Source organism: Pelophylax lessonae, assembly GCF_965119305.1.
Source record: "Pelophylax lessonae genome assembly, chromosome: 4".
In the NCBI taxonomy this organism is placed as follows: domain Eukaryota; kingdom Metazoa; phylum Chordata; class Amphibia; order Anura; family Ranidae; genus Pelophylax; species Pelophylax lessonae.
The window spans coordinates 576707668-576729358 of record NC_138771.1 but is presented as its reverse complement, the minus strand read 5'-3'; the positions used below and the strand labels follow the sequence as shown (position 1 = coordinate 576729358).

The 21691-nt window shown below is 44.0% G+C and overlaps 1 protein-coding gene across 1 annotated transcript in view; it reads left to right on the top strand.

The window, feature by feature from the left end:
* AKAP8L (A-kinase anchoring protein 8 like) overlaps positions 1-21691 on the top strand; it is a gene marked incomplete at its 3' end in the record, with an annotated part of 80829 nt that overhangs the window by 15628 nt on the left and 43510 nt on the right. Inside the window, exons 2-4 of the mRNA XM_082256657.1 lie at positions 3809-3947; positions 9709-10018; positions 19779-19878. Of these exons, the coding sequence (XP_082112783.1) occupies positions 3809-3947; positions 9709-10018; positions 19779-19878 (549 nt within the window). The remainder of the gene's footprint in view (positions 1-3808; positions 3948-9708; positions 10019-19778; positions 19879-21691) is intronic.

Below are 21691 nucleotides of genomic sequence, written 5' to 3'. Positions count from 1 at the left end.
AATTCTTTTCTCTGAGCTCATTGACAGACAAAGCACCAACCCCCTAAGGAGTTTTTATGTTTCTGTTAATGCTTGTTACAAAACTGAGTATCTCTAAGCAGAGAGGGGGGTTATGCCAGCTGAGGACAGCCCACAGGCCTTTTGTGTTGTCTGCCAAGTCCTACTCCTGTAGAGGTCAGCATAACCCTATGGTGAAGAATATGGAGCTGTGTTTGTCAATGAACTCGGAGAAAAGGATTTTACAGTGAGTACAAAAATCCAATTTTTTTCACCATCCCATTCAAAAAAGGGGACGGATCAACATTCTGCTGATCCCTGCCAATTTGGCTGAGTTTTGATCCATCTATGGGCAGGTAAGGAACAGGATGGAAGGTGTAAGCATTGTGGAACTCCCCTGTTGTAGTTATTTTATCCCATTCTTGGTGTCAGGAAGGCTTCGTTCATATCCTTCAATTCACATGGCTGAAGGTGTGAATTGTCAAAACACTTGGGTATACAAGGTAACATGGTGTAGGTAGTGCAGGGAAGTGAGGAAAGCAAAGACATGTACATTAGGGAGATGAAGCAACCTCTTCACAAACGTATAGCTCAACATAGTAGGGCAATTCAACTGGTCAAGACTGAACAGTTTTCCTACAGTTCAACTTATAGAAAAAGTAAATTCTTTAAGGTGAGGTGCATGTTTTGGATAGAGGGGAAAACTGGCTGGCAAGAGGTATGAAATTGGCCCTGTATGTAAAACTGGAACAAACATCATTGACCAGAAGTAGGGGTCTTAGACATCATCTGCCTTCCTCATATAATGCAATTTTAACATCTCTATCCTAGTGTTTTGATGACAGTTGACTTCCTAAGCCATCTACTTGGAAGAATTATTTCCCGACACTCATTAAATTTGGCTTGGATAAGCAATGAACCATCGTCATCATTAAAAAAATTTGTTCAGTTGAATGTTACTAATTACTATCAGATCTATCATGACCTGGATAAATGAAAATATTCACAGACATGCCTCAAAATGTTAGTCATTAACTCATCTACAAGTCAAACCAGACAGTAAAGGAGTATGTAAAAAGATTTTGCTGGATTGAAGGAGTGACATCGTTTTACATTTTTATGATTGCCACTGTTGGCATCAGTCAAGTATCACCATGTACCTCACTATGCTCACACAAGGATGGACAACTCAAACCTCTGCGGCCACTCTAGGTTATCTCTGTGAATTTTGTTTTGCTGTGATGGTTGAACCAAGTTCTTATTTTTTAAAGCTTCTATGCCATAAATCAATAACACCATGCTGCTATTTACAGTACTTAGGTTAAATATGCCATCCATTGGTAAATGGAAACAGCTGAAGCATGACGCAAACCCGGGATATACAGGTAACTGCAGTATGTTTTTCCTCTTCCCTGCATTCCACTAGTCACTGTGGCTGCCAGAAGGTGAGACCCTACTGCAGTAAAAGCTAACTTGTTATGGCAGTTTGATTTTCTAGTGAGGGTAATTGATTCCTGTGGAAGTAAATCCCTGCAGTATATACAAGAATGCTGATTAAGCCCCTATATGGTAGAGAAAAACGGGTCATATGCATCCAAGTATGTAATCACAGTAGTAGGACTAAGCCTAGGTTTACATCTTTGCAATTCGGCGGGCCGCGTTTGCGCAGGCGTGGGCAGCCCATTCATTGGAAAGGGCTGCTGTACCTGTATTTTCTGCAGGAAAAAGGTGCCTTAACCTTTTTTTAAAAAAAATTGCCGCTGCACAGAAACCACATGGTGCTTTGCTACCATGCGTTTCTGCATGTTGGAAACTGCACTAGGTTTTTCAGTGGGTGTGGTAGCCATTAAGGGTACATGGCACATGCGCATTTTCTTGAAAGCAGTGTGACTGCATGCATGTACACGCACTCCCACAACCTCATAGATGTGAACCTAGCCTTAGTGAAGATGTAGGGGCTCACATCAGACATTTCACAGATGTAATATGGTTCTTTAGTGAATGGGGGAGGGGAAATACACATATTCCTCTCCCAGGGGACTGTTTTATGGTTCTTCCCTCAATAGCAAATCATTGCCACTTCCTGGATTGAATATTGGGCTTAAATATTTTAATTTTTTTACAGGTTTAATATCATTTATTAATTTGGGCCACAGAATATTGTGTAACTACTCTTGAGCTTGCATCTGAGTACTTTGACTTTCCTACAGTAATCTTTTTTTTTTTTTTTTTTTCCGTTTTGCTGCACACACTGCTGCTAGCTGTCCATTTGTCTTTCTGTGGCTTTCTAGGCTTTAGATAGTGTACCTCCAACTTTGTGACACCTTCGATACTATAAAAGAGGCTGGTGAAGTAACACATTTTGTGAATACTGTTCATTACCTCATTTGTTTTCAATGTATTCATTAGTTGTTTTAACATAATAAATTGCCATTGATATCCACAGGTTTCTTTTACAGTGCCCAAAAACCGAAAGTTACTAAATATGCAAATACCCAAGAAAGTCAGGCCCCTCCCTCTTCTGCACCTCGCTATTGGGTGATAAATGTGTTTGACATATTCACGGGCTAAGTTTGGATGCTTTTACTATTGCTAACCATTTATATGCCTCATACATTATTTATAAAGTCATCTAGGTTTTTGAGGTATAAGGTAAGTACACTCTTTTCCTGTTTTATTGATTCCTGGCATGCAATAGTGATCCCAATTAGTGTTCATTTCAGAGCTCTAAAAGTCAGGAAGGTTTTTTTTTGGCACACTCCTTGGTATTCAGCTTTTTGCCAGAGAAGATATATACAACTTCTACAAATACAAGTTATAGAGAATAGTGAGCCAAATCTTTTTTTTTTTATTTTTTTTATTTATTTTTTTTTAATTCTGCATTTTTGATTGGAGAGATATGGCTATGTGTCTTTTCTCTAGAGAACACAATAGGAAGTAAGTTACATCAGAAAATGAGTGGAAGTCCCACACATCCACAGTTGCCACTGGAAAATGTGCCCCTGTTGGAAGTTATTCCCTCTCTCCCTCCTTTAGTGGCAAATAAAATTTTGGATTTTTGCTTAACTTGTCCAATTATTGACAATGGTCCCTTGTACAAATAGAGAGGTTGGATGTCCCCCGATGGGCTCACAGACAACAATAAAAAAAACGTAACCTTTCTCACTCTGCCCAAAAAGTCTGAAGTTTATCTTCTGTTCTGCTCTGATATTTATCTAATTACTAAGAGCTTGATTTTTTTTTTCCTTCCTCTCCGAGCACACTTTCTTAGCATATGTGTAAATTAATGGCATGTTTACCCTAAATTGTGACTATGCACAAGATCAAAAAGGATATGCACTGTATTATTTCACTAGTATTATTCTTAGTTCCCCCTCACCCCTATAACCAGATATATTATCTGGCAGATCTGGTATTATGTCACGTCTGTAACAGGCCAAGCTGTCCAGAAAAAAGTAGCAAGTTTTCTATATCTAACTATGTTAGAGGGGACTCCAAACAAAAAAACCCTGTGGTTTATGCTAGTAACCCATTGCTCCCTGACAACTGCAAATAAAACAGGGGCAACAATGGCAGCTTCCTTGGCTGTAAAGGATAGGATGGTAATGTTTTAGTTTAGGCCTTTATACATGTATAGTAGAACACAATAGATAATGAATACTATTCACAAAACTGATTACTTTTGTACCCTGGTTTATAATGTTAAATCAGCCAGAAAAATGAATAAAGTTGGAGTAACCATTTAGATAACTTATCCTTGTCCATAAGAAACTATTATTTAAAGAACCTCTTTCCTACTGTTCTCTTGAAGGCTATGAGTCCTACGATTATACGTTTGACTATGGTCATGATTCTGCTGGCTCATACAGTTTTGTATCAGATTCCTGGATGACCTCATGCCCCGTGCCCCCTAATGATGGAGCAAAATATTTGGGACCTGGCAGAGATAGGTAACACATGGATGGACGTGCACTGAGGATACAATGAGATGGCTTTATAAAAACTGGAGGCGATTATAGGGAATTTGTTAGGACAGAATTATGACCACTGCTGCTTTTTTTTTTTTTTTTTTTTTTTTTGGAGATACAGACTCTATGGTTGTGAACTTGATTGTTATTTACCTGAAATAGTGGCTCACCAGTCACTGACACTCTGAACAAAATGACAGCCATGGAGCCTGTACCTTCAGTATTAAGACAGCATTGGCAGGTCTCATATTTCTGTCCCCACAGATTCACTTTAAAGTGAACTTGTCACTGTTTATAGTGTTTGCAACTTGCAGTATAATTTAAGAGCAGGCGCCCATGAACCTGGTATAGCAAAGAGTCCAAGATGGGGCCTGGGAAAGTCCTGTTCAGGGTTTATAGATCTCCCAGGTTCCTCATATATATTTAGGGATCTCAGATCCACAGTCCAGTGCAGAGTTTACTTTTCTCACCTGGCACCTGTAGCCAGTGCTCTCGGCCTGGGAACCAGACAAGTCCTGTCTGGGAGAGGTGAAAGGTTGGTTAAGGCTAACAAGCTATATATCTGGAGGCTGACAAGCGGTAGTCTTGCTCAGCCTGTTAGTTAGGACCTGTATTTTTATGTAGTTAGTGCCAGGATACGGCTAGGCTCTCAGGCACAAATACCAAATCCAGTGAGGTACTGATAGTGTGGTGTTTATTGATTCTATATACAAGTCTATTCACAGGTGTTGTACAGTGTTCCAGAAAATAAACAGGGCAAATAATTCCAAAACAAAAGCCTAGCCGTATCCTGGCATGAACTACACAAAAAATTACAGGCTGACATCTGTGGTGCCCACAGTCCAATACAAGAGGAGGAAGGATTTGCCATGCCGGAGAACAAAGCCACCAGATCAGGGACCCTTTTGCACCCTGGCTCAGCTGGATTTCGCTGTCCAGAGACTGCAGAGTCTTTTCCCATTTGATCAGAATCTCCCTTACAGGGATCTCATATGAAATAGGGCAAACGGGCCGGCTCGAAGGTAGACACCATCTGAACCAGCACTTGCATGCAAGTCCAGGGAAATGACCATCTGCTGGACAGCAGGAGGCAAATTCCAGCCTGCAGTTTCTGGAGTTTGTCCAAAGAAAGGAGTACTCTTGCTAAGGCCGAGTCCAGAGTCAGACCCAGATAGTATAGTTTCATGGAAGGAACCAAGGCATACTTCTGAAGATTCAGAATCCAGCCGAACTTCCTCAGGGTCCATATGGAGATCTCCAGGTTTTCCACCAGCACAGAGACTCTGCTCGCAGAAGAAGGTCATCCAAGTGGCCCAAGACCGCAGTCCCCTGCTGACGTAACAATGCCAGCACCGGGCCAAAACTTACATGAAGACCTGAGAAGCAGAGGCCAGACAAAAGGATAACGCCACAAACTGATAATGTTCCTCTCCCACTGCAAAGCGGAGAAAGCCGGGACCAGAGATCTCAGCAAGGAACTCAGTCCTTACTCCTGACTAGGCAGAAAAAAAACGAGTACCTATATCAGAGAGAGGTAGTATACCCCTGGGACTGCCCATAGGCGTAGCCAGACTTTTTTTCTGCCTAATGTCCTACACCTGTAGGAGACAGTATAACCCAATGGTTAAGAATATCAGGCGATGTGTCCGTCAATCAACGAAAGAGAAATACCGTTCCTTACTAACAAGCTAAGCAAGCCTGCTGTTTGTCAGCCTTTACATCTTGTATTATACAGCTTGTTAGCTTTTATCAACCTTTTTCAGCTTTCCCAGACAGGACTTTTCTGATCCCTAGGCCCGAGAGCACTGGCTACAAGTTCCAGGTGAGATTAAATTGCCAGTGGGGAGAGCAGTAAACCCTGCACTGGACCGTGCATCAGAGATCCCTAAATGTATGAGAAGAACCTGGGAGATAAAAAAATAAAAACCCAAACAGGACTTTCCCAGACTTCCTCTGGGACGCTCTGCTACATAGGCTACATTCAGTAAATGGGGAGCCTTCACTTTTAACTTTGAAGCCCCATCACTTCCTGTGACAGCCCCCTCTGTCCACTGAGGTTGCCTGTTAAATAGAGGGATGACAGTGGTAGTTTAAGCGCTAAAGACAGAAAAGTCAGTGCCTTGCCCTACTTGAAGAGGGTGGCCAGGCTCATAGGATCCTGGGCAATATAGAAGATGCTTGATGATTAAAACTGCCCATTCTTAAAGTGAAACCTCACTGTTTTGGGGGAAAAATCTTTTTGAGACTAGTAATTAACAGTACATATCAAGGATTTTTAGCAAACTGCCTCTTCTGAAGATACTCAGAAATGATACTCCCAGGAAGATATTCTCTACTCAGTAGTAGCATCTGCTTGATATAAACACTTAATTAGGCCCGGTATTGAAACTAAACAAAATTAACATTTCTTCCCCAGCACCTCTTTAACCGCTTAAGCCCCGGAAGATTTTACCCCCTTCCTGACCAGGGGGTATTTTGCGATTTGGCACTGCGTGATTTTAACGGACAATTGCGCGGTCATGCGACGCTGTACCTAAACGAATTTGACGTCCTTTTTTTTCCCACAAATAGAGCTTTCTTTTGGTGGTATTTGATCACCATGCGCTATAATCAAAAAAAGAGCGACAATTTTGCAAAAATAACAATATTTTCACATTTTTTTTATATTAAATTCCCCCCAAAAAAATGTAAAAATCAAAATTTTTTAAAATTTTTGGCCAATTTGTTTTCTGCTACCTATGTTTGGTAAAAAAAATTACAAGCGTATTTTGATTGGTTTGCGCAAAAGTTATTGCGTTTACTAACTAAGGGAAAGATTTTTGTCTTTTTTTTTTTTAACGAGCAATGGCGGCGATCTGCGTTTTTTTTTTTTTTTTTGCGGTACTGCGACATTGCGGCGGACAGATCGGACCCTTGACTGACATTTTTGACACTTTTGGGGGTACCAATGACATTACTACAGTAATCAGTGCTATACATATGCACTGTTACTGTAAAAATGACACTGGCAGGGAAGGGGTTAACTTTATTAGAGATGCAGTGACTATGTGTGTCCCTAGGGGCAAGCTTCTTACTGTGCAGGGATGTGGCTGTGTGTGTAAAAGCACAGATCAACGGTCCTACATAGCAGGACCGTTAGATCAGTGCTTTTACACAGGGAAGAATGACAGGCGGCTTTGTTTACATTAGCCGCCTGCCTTTCTCCCTTCACAGCAGACGAATGCGAGAGACCAGCGGACATCGGGTCCGCCGGTCACACACACTGAGGTGTCCGTGAACGAGCCGAGGCGGGAGCGCGCCTCTGGCGGCGCGTGCCCGCCCGCTATTGGCTCCCAGGCTAGTGACGTATATATACGTCACTTTGCCTGGCCGGGGCTGACCGCCGCAGTAAATAGTCGTGCGGCAGTCGGCAACCGGTTAAATGTAAGGTCAAATGATCAGGAGGTAAAAGGCTCTTTACAGAGCTGGGGATGCCAGAATTGAACTCAAGCTTAGTGAGTCAATCACAAGTTTAGGTGATCATTTGACCTTCTACAAGGGTTTTGGTGAAACAATCAGTCCCAGTCTTGTACTAAGGAAAGGTGCTTCTCTAGCACCCCATAGATGGTCATAAGGTCACCAGAGATGAAAGGCGAATGTGCTTGAACTTAAAATTTGGGTATTTCCAGCTCTATGAGCCCATCACAGAGGGAGGTAAGCATCTGGTCTTCCACAGGTGTACAAGGAAAACAATCAGTCTCATTGTAATAAAAACAGAGCTTCCCTACCACCCCTGTAGATGATAACATAATCATGAGGGATGGACATGAAATGTTCAAAAGTCAACGCTACAGGTATGACAATCTTCCTGGTAGTCCAGTGTTCATGAAGCCCAACTAGACAAATCCTCCACCTTCTAAAATGGCACTAAACCACTGTAGGTTACCACCAACTAGAACCCCCAATATTTGCACTGAAACCTTGCTGCCATCTTCAATTTTATGAAAACCAAAGGGATGAAGGGTTGTTTGGCACAGTTCAGGATATTCAAGATGTTACCTCGAGCTCAGTGAGCCAGTCACACAAATAGGAAAATAGAGTTCTGAAGGTGTTATGTAATGTGGTTACATTAAACCTTTCGAATTTGTTTTGCGGTCATAGAAGGCTGCTTCAAAATGACATTGGTGTGTATATTTAAGAGCATTAAATTGTGCAACAATGTTATTTTTGATGTATCATCTTTTTTTTTTTTTTTTTACAGATATGAAGTTTCTTGTAAGCAGTTGCATTATTATATATATTCAGTGACAGTTTCACCTTAAAGTGTGGCGACCAATAAGATTCCAGTCTTCATTCTAGAAGAATGGCGGCTGGAATATGGATAACAATATAAACACTTCTTTCCTCCAGTTTATTGTATATCTGGCCTTGTATGTATTTTTTTTATGGTTGAATGTACACCATGGTCATGGCTAAAATAGCATGTACGGGGTGTATGATCTAATCTGAAAATCATATAATTTTATACATTGCTGCATTTCCTGTCCTATCAATTGCATTATTAATTTGAAAAAACTGCCAGGGCATCGGCAAGTTTGTCATTTTTGTAAGTACAATTTTGCTAAAGTTCAGGGCCCTCATAGCATATTCCTGAATTTAAAGCTTTATTCCTGGTGTCTTCCTTCACAATGCTTGGCCTGTATGAGGGCAGCTTAGTGCAGTGGTCTCCACACTGCCAGCTGGATGAGACCCTTTATTTGCTTTTGGGGCAATCTTTTTACTTTGACCAATGATGGAGCATTATTGCTCCTCGCGCAAAGTACAGTAACTAGGTCATTTTTATTTTATATCCACCAACCCTGAGGCATGGTTTACTCCTACTGTTGCTTGGGCATTTTCTTCTCCATCTGGCCACAGTCTGGCCCCATAAGGTCTGTAGGCCCATGAAATGACCCTTTGTTTAGAACCCTTGAAGACCCCAAGCATATTGTAAACATACAGCTTTAATACATCAAGGAAGGTCAGGGTCTGTGCTGTAGGTGTTGACTTTACCAGCATGAACCCTGCCCTCCCATCATCTTTCCTAAATGGAAACCCAGCTCTCCTTTTTGTCCATTGTAAATTCAGTGCTGGCCCTATATAGACCAGGTAGGGTAACGGAGGACTTTTGCTTACCAGGGGCAAGGAGTTACACCTAAATACTTCCAGGATTTATCAAAGCTATTGTGACCCTGAACTTTTGTAAGATCATTGCTGCAGTTCTTTAAAACTGTAAACAAAAGATAAGTTTACTTTTAGGTGAAAGTTGAATAGAGAACATTATGCTGTATGCCTAATTTTGCCAGCTGCTGAAACCACCATGTTTAAAATCACTGAATTTTTTCCCTTGTAATCTCAGCTCCTTGCTGCAGAGATTCTGTGTTAATCCCACTGGTTGCACTGGTGACCTGACACACTGACTGGCACAGCAGTGATAGTAAGAAGAGGGGATAATCAGGATATCTTTAATATGGGGGGTTTTAGCAGCAAGGCTCTGTACTTTAATATTGTTTTCTCTAGTCACCATGCACCAAAAAAGTAGGACTTACAATTTATTAAATTTTTTTCTTTCTTTCCTTTCTTTTCTTTCCTTTCTTTTTCTTTCCTGTCCTTTCTTTTCTTTTCCTTTTTCTTTTCTTTTCCTTTTCTTCTTTTCTTTTTCTTTCTTTCCTTCTTTTTCTTCTATTATCTAAAATGTTTTCTCCTTGTAATTTCTGTTTAACAGCTATGGTCCCTACAATCGAATGGATCGAGGTAGATATGGGTTCTCTGAGCCAGACAGAGGATATGGAAATCGGAGAGATCCACACTCTTCCCACCTTTCCCAGATGGGGTGGAGGGGGGATGTAAGAGGAGGACTTGGAGGTAATTTCAGACCCCCTACAGCCATTAGAGGATCTGGCCATCTCACGCCGCTCTTGAACCAAGGAACATTCCAAAACCTAGCTGGTTTCCAGGGACTAAGGGCATTCACTGGCAACTCTTACTTTGGAGGAGGATTCAAGCAGAAGTCCAGAAGACTTTGGAAGGATAAAGTAAGTAGATTAGCTAATAATTCACTTTAAGAGCAAACTTACAGTTTATCATTGAGGCAGAGGCTGTTTTGCTGGCTTCCCCTTTAATACATTGCAAGCTGAATGGTCACTGAAAAATAATTATGAAACAGGAAAATTGTCCTTTCTCTTTCATTCATTGACGGACACAGCTCCCGATCTTCATAACCATTGGGTTATACTGCCCTTTACAGGAGTAGGACACTAGGCAGAAAAAGAATCTGGCTATGCCTATGGGCAGTCTCAGGGAGTATACTCCCTCTCCCTGCTATAGGTACTCATTTTTTTTCTGCCTAGTCAGGAGTAAAGACCTAGTTCCTTGCTGGGATCTCTGGTCCTGGCAATTTTTTTTAGATGTGAGATTTTTTTCCTGTGAGATCTACAATCAACTGCCAGACTGGACGACGGGCTGGATAATCTAGATCCAGTGGTCACCCCAGTCTGGCCAGCGAGGGCGCGCAGACCTTAGCTCCGCACTAGGTAGGCCGCGCCATAGCCCCAATGGACGGGGGGGCTGGCCTGCAATTTAAACACCTCGCGAGGTCAAATACGACCCGGTCTCGGCCTGAGTCGCAACATTCACCCTGGCTCACCATTTTGATGGCGAGGGGTTCTGTCTGGAGCGGTGCCCGCCTGCATCCTGTTATGGTGAGGTTTTTGGAGGGTTTTGAGGTGGACATGGGCCCCTCCTTGGGATGGTCGGAGCCCCGGGTTTCCCCTCCTTCCCATCAGGCACCCTCTTTTCATCTGTCCCCCATCCTACCCCCACTTTTGCTGGGACTGTGTGGGTGGTCTGGTCTACCTCCTAGGGTGGGGGCAAGGCACTGTGCTGGCGGGTTGTACCTGGTGGGGGCTCCTGCCAGGGCCCCACGTCCTGCCTGGGTCTGTCCTTGAGACCTAGGGATCCCTTTGGTGTCCCAACTGCTGTAGCCTGTGTATTCCTATACATGGCAGCTATGTTTGCGTAGTCCGGTGGCCATTTTGTGGTTGTTTGCCATTGAAACTAGCAGCGGCCATAACAGTGGAGCCCTGTGGGCGGCGATTTCGGTGGTGGGAGCCCCTCCTCATCCCTTGGTGCTGACTCCTGGATCTTTTAACTTCCTCATCTCAGCACGTGGGGTGCAGATTATCCTGGTGGCTGCAGGTGCCTGTTTTTGCTGGGTGGCGAGTCTGGTGGGGTTCTCTCCCTCTCTGCTGAGGAATCGCTTGGTGCTTGTGCCTGGCGACCAAGTGGTGCTGCCAGTGCAGTGAGGGTTGTCCCTTTGCAGTGTTTTACACTTTTGTGGGGTCCCCCTGGTGACGCATGGAGTCTTTGGAGCACATCTCCCAAACCTTAACTCCTCTCTGAGGCTGCAGGGCCCTCCGGGTCCCAACCATCCATCGATGCACTGACGACGATCCTGGAGTCCTTGGTGACCCGGGTGGAGGTGATTTTCGGGCAACAGGCTAGCAAAAAGTGACCCCTGCCTCATCTGTCTCCTCAGATCCTGAATCTGATTTGGCTGCCACAGGCGTGGGTCACCCTGCTGGGTCTGCGACCATGCGAGTGGAATCTTCAGATAGTGGGGATGATTCCTCCACATCTGCAACCACGCATGAAAAGGCGCTGGTGGAAACACTGATTTGTATCTGTGTCTGAAACCTTCAAGATGGAGGACGCAGCTGCGACGGAGGCACAGGTTCCCTTTGGCACTCCTAAGCCATCCAAAACGGCGAAGGTGTATACTTTCCCCGCCTATTTTGACAGAATTGTCGCTAAAGAGTGTGGACGACCAAACCGTCCCCTTGGGGTCCCTAAGCGATTTACTAGGCGTTACCCCTATGAGGAGACCCTTATTAAGAAGTGGACTGTTCCACTGGTAGCGGACCCTCCGGTTTCCAGATTAAACCATGATTCTGATTGAAGAGTCCCTGGCCTTTTAACCTCCTCCCACCAGGCCACTGTAAATAAACGGCCAAGTGGGAGCTCAGTAGTTCCGAGTGGACGTTACTGTACGTCCCTTAGAACAAGTGCCTGCGTGATCCTGTGAAGGCTGTGATCACAGGACACAGCCAAGACGAGATCGGGATATGGGCGCTGTGATTAGCTGTGATTAGCCCTCCAGATCACCACTGTCATCCCTGTCCCCATAAAAATTTGTCAGTGTCCCAATAAAACATCTGTACCAGTGCACTAAACATCTGCAATAGTGCACCATTGTGACATTACCATCTGTCAGTGTCCGCCGGTGGCCGATCAACATCTGTCAGTGTACCAGTGTCCCACCAATAAAATAAAACACTTAAAGTACCCCATGCTCTCGTGTAAAGGCGAATGCACACGTTGGTCCCGTACGCATACGTAAACAGCAATAACACCACACATCTGAGGTATCGCCACAAACGTCAGAGTGACAGCAATCATTCTAGCACCAGACCACCTGTGTAACTCTAAACTAGTAACCAATAAAGGCTTATAAAGTGTTGCCTATGGAAATTTTCAAATACCGAAGTTTGGTGCCATTTCACTAGCGTGCGCAACATTAAAGTGTGATATGTTTGGTATCTATTTACCCAGTGCAATGCCATATTTTTTATATTTTTTACCGAAAATGTTGGTATTATATTGTCTCTGTGTGCATTCAAATGTATTAAAATGTATTTATGTATTAGTGTATAAAACTGTTAGAAAAAAGTGCTGCGCAAATACCGTGTGACATAAAAATTTGAAAAACCTACCATTTTATTCTCCAGAGCCTCTGCTACAAAAATATATGTTTGGAGGTTAATTTTCTAGCAAAAATACGGATTTTTACTTGTAAAAAAAAAAGGGTTAGAAGAAGGCCTGGTCTTAAAGTGGATTATGGCTGAAGGTGCTATTTTTGGATGTTGCACTAATCTATGTGGTCAGGCTGTGAAAAAGTCTCACGTGTGGTATTGCCATAGTCAGGAGGAGTAGCAGATTGTGTTTTGGGGTGTAGTTGCAAGTATGGCAATGCCGTGTGTGAGAAATAACTTGTTAATATGAAATTTTTGTGAAAAAAACAAATAATAATAATTCCTTAATTTTGCAAAGAATTGTGGGAAAAAAATTACAACTTCAAAAAACTCACCATGCTTCTTACTATATACCCTGGACTGTCTACTTTTCAAAAAGGGGTAATTTGGGGGGTATTTGTACTGTCTTGACATGTTAGGGCCTCAGGAAATGAGATAGGCCATCAGTACATCAGGTGTGACCAATTTTCAGTGATTGGTACCATAGCTTCTAGACTTTCACACAGACCAAATAATAAACGCTGATTTTGGTTATTTTTACCAAAGAAATGTAGCAGTATAAATGTTGGTCAAAATTTATGAAGAGAAATTACTTATTTGCAAAATTGTAAAACAGAAACAAAGAAACGCATTTTGTTTTTCAGAATTTTCATTCATTTTTATTTGTAGCGGAAAAAATATCCTTCCTGGTGACAGGAAGGCGGTGGCTGTGGCCCGCAATATGTACACTCTGGCTGGTTCAGCACTGAGGCCAGTATTCATCATTGCCCTGGTGTCGCAAACTCTGACTGAGTGGGCTAAGCTCTTACGCCGTGACCTGGAGGAAGAACAGCTCCCCTCTGCCTTTGCTTCGCTGGCGGACCAGCTGGTCCAGGGGCTGCAGTTTATCTGTGATGCCTCTTTGGATGCGGCTCCCCTAGGGGCTTGGCTCTTTGTTTTGGCAGTGGTTCTTCAGCGTGTCTTTGGCTCAAGTGCTGGTCTGCGGATCAGACTTCAAAATGGCCTTTCCAAGGAGATCGCCTGTTTGGAGCTACGCTGGATGACATAATTAAAGGTCTCACAGGGGGGGAAGAGTACTTTTCTTCCTTAGGCTACTAAGGGCAACGAACCTCGTCATAGATGTGGGCCCTCTTCCTCGGCTCATAAGAAGTTTTTTCGTCCCTCAGGGTTGACTAACAAGGGCTCGAAGCCTTTCAGGGCCTCTTCAGGAGGATCCAAACTAACCTGGTCTGGCAAGCCAAGATTGGGCTTCTCCAAAACCGTGGACAAGGCTCTTTCTGCATGAAGGTGCGCCCTCACCCATATCGGGGGTTGGGGACGTCTTCTCTGGTTTCCAGACACTTGAACTTCCCTGGTGCAAGACAAGTGGGTCCACTAAGTAATTCGGTCCAGCTACAAGATCGCATTTCGCTCTTGCCCCCCAGCAAAGTTCTTTCCTTCCAACTTGCGCCTGTCCCCGGACTGCTTACAGGGTCTGTTTGGGATGGTACAAGACCTGTTACTTCGAGGGGTGATTGTCCTGGTTCCGACTTCGGAACGTTTTCAGGGTTTTTACTCATACCTGTTCACAGTCCCCAGGGATGAAGGCAAAATGCGTTAGATGAAGTCCATTCGCACGGTGGTGGCATCCCTGCGTCAGAGATTTCCTCGCCTCTATCGACATCAAGGATGCCTACCTTCACATTCCAATATGTGCCAGTCACCAGTGCTTTCTCCGCTTTGCCGTGGGAGAGGATCATTATCAGTTTGTGGTGTTACCCTTTGGTCTCACCTCTGCTCCTCTGGTCTTCACAAAAGTGTTAGCCCTGGTGCTAGCATTGTTACACCAACGGGGATCGTGGTACTGGGCTAGGTAGGCGACCTCCCTCTGTGAGCGGAGTCCCTTACTGCTCTGGTGGAAAACCTGGAAGTCGCCATACGAATTTTGAGGGAGTTCGGCTGGATTCTGAATTTTCAGAAGTCTGCCCTGGTTCCGTCCACAAAGCTGGACTATCTGGGTCTAACTTTGGACTCGGCCTTAGCCAGAGTGCTCCTTCCTCTGGACAAACTCCAGACATTGCAGGCTGCAATTCATCTCCTGCTGTCCAGCAGATGGTCTTCCCTCTGGACTTGCATGCGGTTGCTGGGCCTGATGGTGTCTAGCTTCGAGGCGGTTCCGTTTGCACAGTTCCATACAAGGTCCCTGCAAAGGGAGATTCTGACCAAATGGGACAAGACTCCCCAGCCTCTGGAAAATCAGATCTGGATGAGCCAGGGAACGAAGGAGTCCCTGATATGGTGGCTTCGTGCTTCGGCAGGGCAAATCCTTCCTCCCCTTGTGATGGACAGTGGTCTCCACGGATGCCAATCTGTCTGGCCGGGGGGGGGGGGGGGCATCTCCGGCAAAAATTCTGCTCAGGGGATCTGGACACTGGAAGAGTCCAGACTACCGATCAATGTCTTGGAACTGCTTGCGATCAGACTGTGCCTGGACCATTGGACGGATTGTCTTCTGGGATGTCCAGTGTGCAGTAAATCGGACAAAGCCACGGCCGTGGCTTATGTCAATCACCAAGGGGGCACAAAAAGTGTCCTGGCGGCTTGGGAGGTAGCCAGCATTCTAAGGTGGGCAGAACAGTTGGTTCCAGCCCTCTTCGCCGTGTACATTCCCAGGGTGGAAAACTGGCAGGCGGATTACCTCAGTCGGCAGACATTGGCCCAGAGGGAGTGGTCCCTTCACCCGGAGGTGTTTCATCAGTTGTGTCTCCAGTGGGGCATCCCCGAGGTGGATCTTTTGGCCTCTCGGCTCAACAGAAAGGTGCAGAGGTTTGTGGCTCGGTCACAGGATTATCTGGCAGACTCCACTGATGCGCTGGTGGCCCCGTGGGGTCAGTATCGTCTGATCCCCTCCACTCAAGCTTCTGCCAAAGACTTCTGCGCAGGATTGAGGCAGAAGGGATTCCGGTCATCCTAGCAGCTCCCGACTGGCCTCGCTGGGCTTGGTATGCCGATCTGGTGCGGCTGGTCGCCACTGTTCCTTGGAAGCTTCCTCTCAAGAGGATCTGCTGTCCCAAGGACCAATATTCCATCCAGCTGTACAGTCGCTGGCTTTGACGGCTTGGCTGTTGAATGCCAGATGCTGATGAATAGAGATTTATCTGAGTTAGTGATTCCAACGCTGTTCAAAGCTAGGAAATCTACTTCTAGGAGGATCTACCATCGTACGTGGAAGACGTACATTGCGTGATGTGAGTCTCTTGGGGTTCACCCTCGCTCCTTCTCATGGCTCGGATTTTGACCTTTCTTCAACGAGGGGTTGAACAGAAATTGGGCTTGAGTACCTTCAAGGGCCAGGTCTCGGCTTTGGCGGTCTTCTTCCAACGATCCTTGGCCACACACTCCCTGGTGCGTACCTTTCTTCAGGGTGTCCAACATTTTGGTTCCTCCAGTGCGGTCCCCGTTGCCACCTTGGGACCTCAATGTGGTGCTTTCGATCCTCCAAAAGCCTCTTTTTGAGAATCTCCAGGAGATTTGCTTGCTTACGCTGTCTCAGAAGGTGGCATTTGTGGCTATAACCTTGGCGTGAAGGGTGTCGGAATTGCCGGCGTTATCCTGTCATTCACCTTACTTGGTGATTCAGAGATAAGGTGGTTCTTCGCCCCTGTCCGTCATTCCTCCCAAAGGTTGTCCTCTGATTTTCATTTGAATGAAGACATTGTGTTGCTTTCTCTGTGTCCCAGGCCGAAACATCCGAAGAAACATGCCTTGGATGTAGACATATGCCGGTTTTCGGTAATTCGATATATCGCGGTATTGCATACCCACGGTATTGTTATTGTGGCATTTTTAAAATACCGAGTTTCTCTGCTCCTCAGTCTGACTTGTGAATTGATACATTTGGATGACTCATTCCTCACTCAGCAGTTCACTCACTCAATAGAAAACAGCTCTGGTAATATGATCCTAGAGTGAGAGACTTAGCTCCTCCCTGTAACCAATCAGACAGCTCCCACTCAGCACACACCCACATGCTTCCTTCCTGGGCTCAGAGAGACACAGTGAGAGACACAGTGCCTGCTTTCTACAAGCAAGTACTTTTACCATACACTGTCACTAGATAGATAGATGGAGAGATAGATATACAGATAGATATACAGATGGAGAGATAGATAGATGGAGATATAGATGGATAGATAGATGGATAGATAGACAGACAGATAGATAGATAGAGATGGATAGATAGATAGATAGACAGAGAGAGAGAGATAGATAGATAGTTACGGGCATAGCAGCATATATATATATATATATATATATATATATATATATATATATATATATATATATATATATATATATATATATATGCACAGGCATAGCAGCCCACATTACATTATTATATAGCCATCAAGCAGTGTCTGGCCTACCCGGTGATGACTGGCGCTCCGATCCGATGGCCTGGTCATTAAGGGGGCAAATCCTTGCGGCCCAGAAGTGGTTAAACCTGCAGGAGGAGCGGTGTTTTTATTTGTAAATTACTTTACTATTGCTTTAGGCCTGATTCACATGTATGCAGGTTAGCAGTTCACATGTATGTGGGTTGGCGGCCCATATTTGCACAGGGATAGGGATAGCAGCCCATTGATTTGAATGGGGTTGGGCTGCTATGCCTGCGTTTTCAGCTGAAAAAAGCCGCATGCAGAATTTTAAAAAATGCATAGGCCGTGAACCCCATCCTGCTTTTGCACCATGCGACTTACTTGCAGTTGCTGCACACGCAAACTGTGTTTTTAAATGCTGGGCCCATGTATTTAAAAACGCAGAAAGCTTGCCAGAGCGGAAACTGCAGGTAAGTCGCATGGTGCAGAAGTAGGATGGATTTAAAGGCCACTGCATTTTATTAAAATGCTGCATGCACCTTTTTTCTGCGTAAAATGAGGGCATAGCAGCCCGTTCAAATCAATGGGCTGCTATGCCAGTGCAAATGTGGGCCGCCAACCAGCATACATGTGAACCGCCAACCCGCATACATGTGAACCAGGCCTAAAGCATGTGAAAAGTAATTTACAAATAAAAACACTGGTCCTCCTTCAGGTTTAACCACTTCTGGGCCGCAAGGATTTAGGCCCTAGTGACCAGGCCATCGGATCAGAGCGCCAGGACCAGTCATCACCAGGCAGGCCAGACACTGCATGATGGCTTATTTTAGGCCTGGTAATTATGTGCAAAAGTGAACCAAAGTCCCTAAATTCAGCAATGAAATTGAAGTGAGGTAGAAATTTAATAATTTAAGTTTAATAATTGAATACCGTGATAATACCGTATACCGTGACAAAACCCTAATCAATCGCAGCATGGAAATCTGATATCGTCACATGCCTACTTGGATGTGGTCCGGGCAATTAGGGTGTACCTGGCAGCTACTTTAATGAGTCTTTTAGGAAGTCAGACTCATTATTTGTGCTCACGGATGGGCCTCGGAAAGGGTTATGCGCTTCCAAATGGATCAGACAGACAGTGATTGAAGCCTATTCCATCAAGGGTCAGGTTCCTCCTTTACCTGTCAAGGTGCACTCTAATCGGGCGTTCAGTGCCTCTTGGGCCTTTTGTCATCAGGCGGCAATGACGCAGGTTTGCAAGCCGGCCACCTGGTCATCGGTGCACACTTTCACAAATTTCTATAAAGTGAATGTGTTGGCATCTGCGGATGCTTCCTTTGGCCACAAGGTTTTGCAGGCTGCTGTTTAGAGGACTTGATCCTCTTTGAGGGTGTATTGTTTTTTTTTCAGGTGGGCTCCAGTTGTTTTGGTTGAGCTCCTGTTGCCTGGTAGCCTACTGTTTAGCCTTGGGAATTGTTTTGCTGTTCCCACCCCTCATGTTTAACACTGCTTTCAGATGTCCCAATGGTTATAAAAATCAGGAACTGTGTCCGTCAATGAACAAAAGAGAAAATTGGATTTTTGACCTACCATAAAAAAATCCATTTCTCTGATGTTCATTGACGGACACAGTAGCCACCTCTCTGTGGAGTTATAATTATTCTTACACTGCTTGTAACAAAACAGAGTACCTATAGCAGTCTAGTGCCTAGTGTCCTACTCCTGTAGGGTGCAGTATAACAAAATGGTTAAGAAGATCAGGAGCTGTGTCCGTCAATGAACATCAGAGAAATGGATTTTACGGTAAGTCAAAAATCCCATTTTTTTTTTTTTTTTTAGTAAAAGAACAGGTCTTTTTGTCCATTGCAATCAATTAACTCTGTGGGAATCTAAATAATTACTATGGGAAACAATTTCCATTTATCATTCAGAAATGCATAATTAGATTTTTATTAATTAAAATCTTGTTCAAACGGCAGTCTGTTATCTAGCTCCTGGTATTTACATTGAAAGAGTTATTTGCATAAGTGAGTGGTATTAAAATCCACTCCCCAGACATCATGACAAAACATAAGAGACTTGCCTTCCTGAAACCTGTAATCTGCTGTTCTTTGGAACAGGTCTAAAACTATGCTTACCCCAAAGATACCCTGCCTGTGATTGAGGGCAGAGTCCCTCGAAAAAATTATGACTGGTTTGACCTTTCAGCCTGTTTAGTGACTGCCTGTATTAGAATCATCTTCAGTCATTTATTATTCATGCATGCCGATCTTGTTAGATGGATTCTATAATAAAATTTAATTATTACATGTTAACACAATCGGGGCTCCCATCTGATATTAGAGGTTGCAACTACCCAACTTTTTAGTAGGGTTGTCTGTTTCAGGACAGGCATCTCACTGTGCTCAGGTGTGCTCTGCCACTGAATTAGCAGCTCTTCTAGGGGTGTCAGCCACTGGTGCTGGATGGGAGTCCTGGCTGTGTGAGATGGCAGCTGAGTACTTGTGTTGTAATAGTTAATGGAAAAAGCAGGCAATTGGGAGGGAGCCATTAGAATTCTGTGCACTTGGGCATAGAACCTGAAGTGTTGGTCTCGATATGAGAAATTTTGCATTTTTTACTTTCAGAAGAAGCTGGGAGCAGAAGGAGGAGGGCCAGCAGAAAAGAAGATTAAGGCAAGCAATGAGGGTGATGTGGCAAAAAGTGAAGAGTCGGAATCAGAAGGAGGTGAGATGCGGATGTGTGTAAACATGCTATAAAGTATTTTGTTGAGAGATCGGGTTGGATATGTAAGTGTTACCATTGTCCTGCCACTGTCCATCTGCTGGAATTATATGGGTGCATAGCTGAGCCAGACCTAGAGCTCCAAGGTAAGTTCAAACCATTTTAAGTGGACTTAATTTGGCCACCCATGTCCATAACATGCCTCACTAAGCAGTGTACTGGGCAGGGATGAGCTCGGACGTGTTCGAGTTCATACATGCCCGATCCCGCCAGGAAGTCGACACTGCACTCCACTAATCACAAGACAGTGAGGCATTTCCCGATCTGTGCAGCTGCGGATCGGGAAATTCCTGTGATAAGCGGAGTGCAGTGTCGGCTTCCTGGCAGGATCGGGCACGTACGAACTTGAACACACCTCCGAGCTCATCCCTGGTACTGGGTAGATATTTGCACTGGAATGCCTGACTGTTACTCACTAGAAGTAATTCAGATAGCCACAGCTAAACCCATAACCCAGTCTTTTGTTTGACTGGATGTAATAATGGCAACTACCAATTACAATCCTCTGCAAAAACAATTTGAAAACAGTCGAGTTTTAAAGGTACTCGCAATTCATGAGTGTACCCCCAACATACCCAGCTCAGTAATACCTAAATTAAGTCTCTATGACAGTCAGCTTTGGGCATGCATTTGTATAATGATATATTTGTGCAGAATACCAAAAAAATATGAGCTGTGAAAAATCAAAAACAATATGCGGTGGCTTTCACATATAGGCTTTCTACACAACCCACACAGATATAAAAAAATGTGTCAAGCCACTATAAGTAGTGTACGAAGTGCAGCTTATGACCTAACAAAACAAAGGGCAAAAGTCAAACTGCAAATGAATCCAGAACAAAAGAAAAAAGTCCTAGTGAAAAGATAAAATTCAGTGCGAAAATCGTGAAAAGAAGATCTGACACCATCACATGTGAAAATAAAGTGTGTTCAGAGGCCATTCAACATCTCCCTGTGGAGTCAACACCAAAACAGATGGCTGCCCTTACAACAACATATGCACCTGTGACTTATGTCAGAATCCACAGCGTGATTATAATCTCTCCCAGTGTCTGCATCAGATGGCAGCTCTCGATGGAAAGTAGCTGGGAATAAAAAAAAAAAAGCTCACCAGGAGCCAAGGATACTCTCTAATAGTGTAGTATTTAATAAAATGTGGTGTATAAAAAGTAAACACACCCCTGTTCATATGTCAGGTTTCTGTGATGTAAACAAATGAGACAAAGATAATTCATTTCAGAACTTTTTCCACCTTTAATGTCACCTATAAACCGTACAACTCTTATGAACAACAAACTGAACTCTTTTAGGTGGAGGGAAATAAAAAAAAAAAAAATAAAAATAAAATTATATGGTTACATAAGTGCACACACCCTTAAACGAATACTTTGTTGAAGCATCTTTTGATTTTATTACAGCAATCTTTTTGGGTATGAGTCTATCAGCAAGGCACGTCTTGACTTGGCAATATTTGCCCACTCTTTGCAAAAACACTCCAAATCTATCAGATTGCGAGGGGAATCTCCTGTCCTGTGCACAGACCTCTTCAGATCACCCCACAGATTTTCAATCAGATTTAGGTCTGGGCTCTGGCTGGGGTATTCCAAAACTTTATTCTTCTTCTGGTAAAGCCATTCCTTTGTTAATTTGGATGTATGCTTTGGGTCGTTGTCATGCTGAAAGATGAAGTTCCTCTTCATGTTCAGCTTTCTAGCAGAAGCCTGAAGGTTTTGTGCCAATATTGACTGGTATTTGG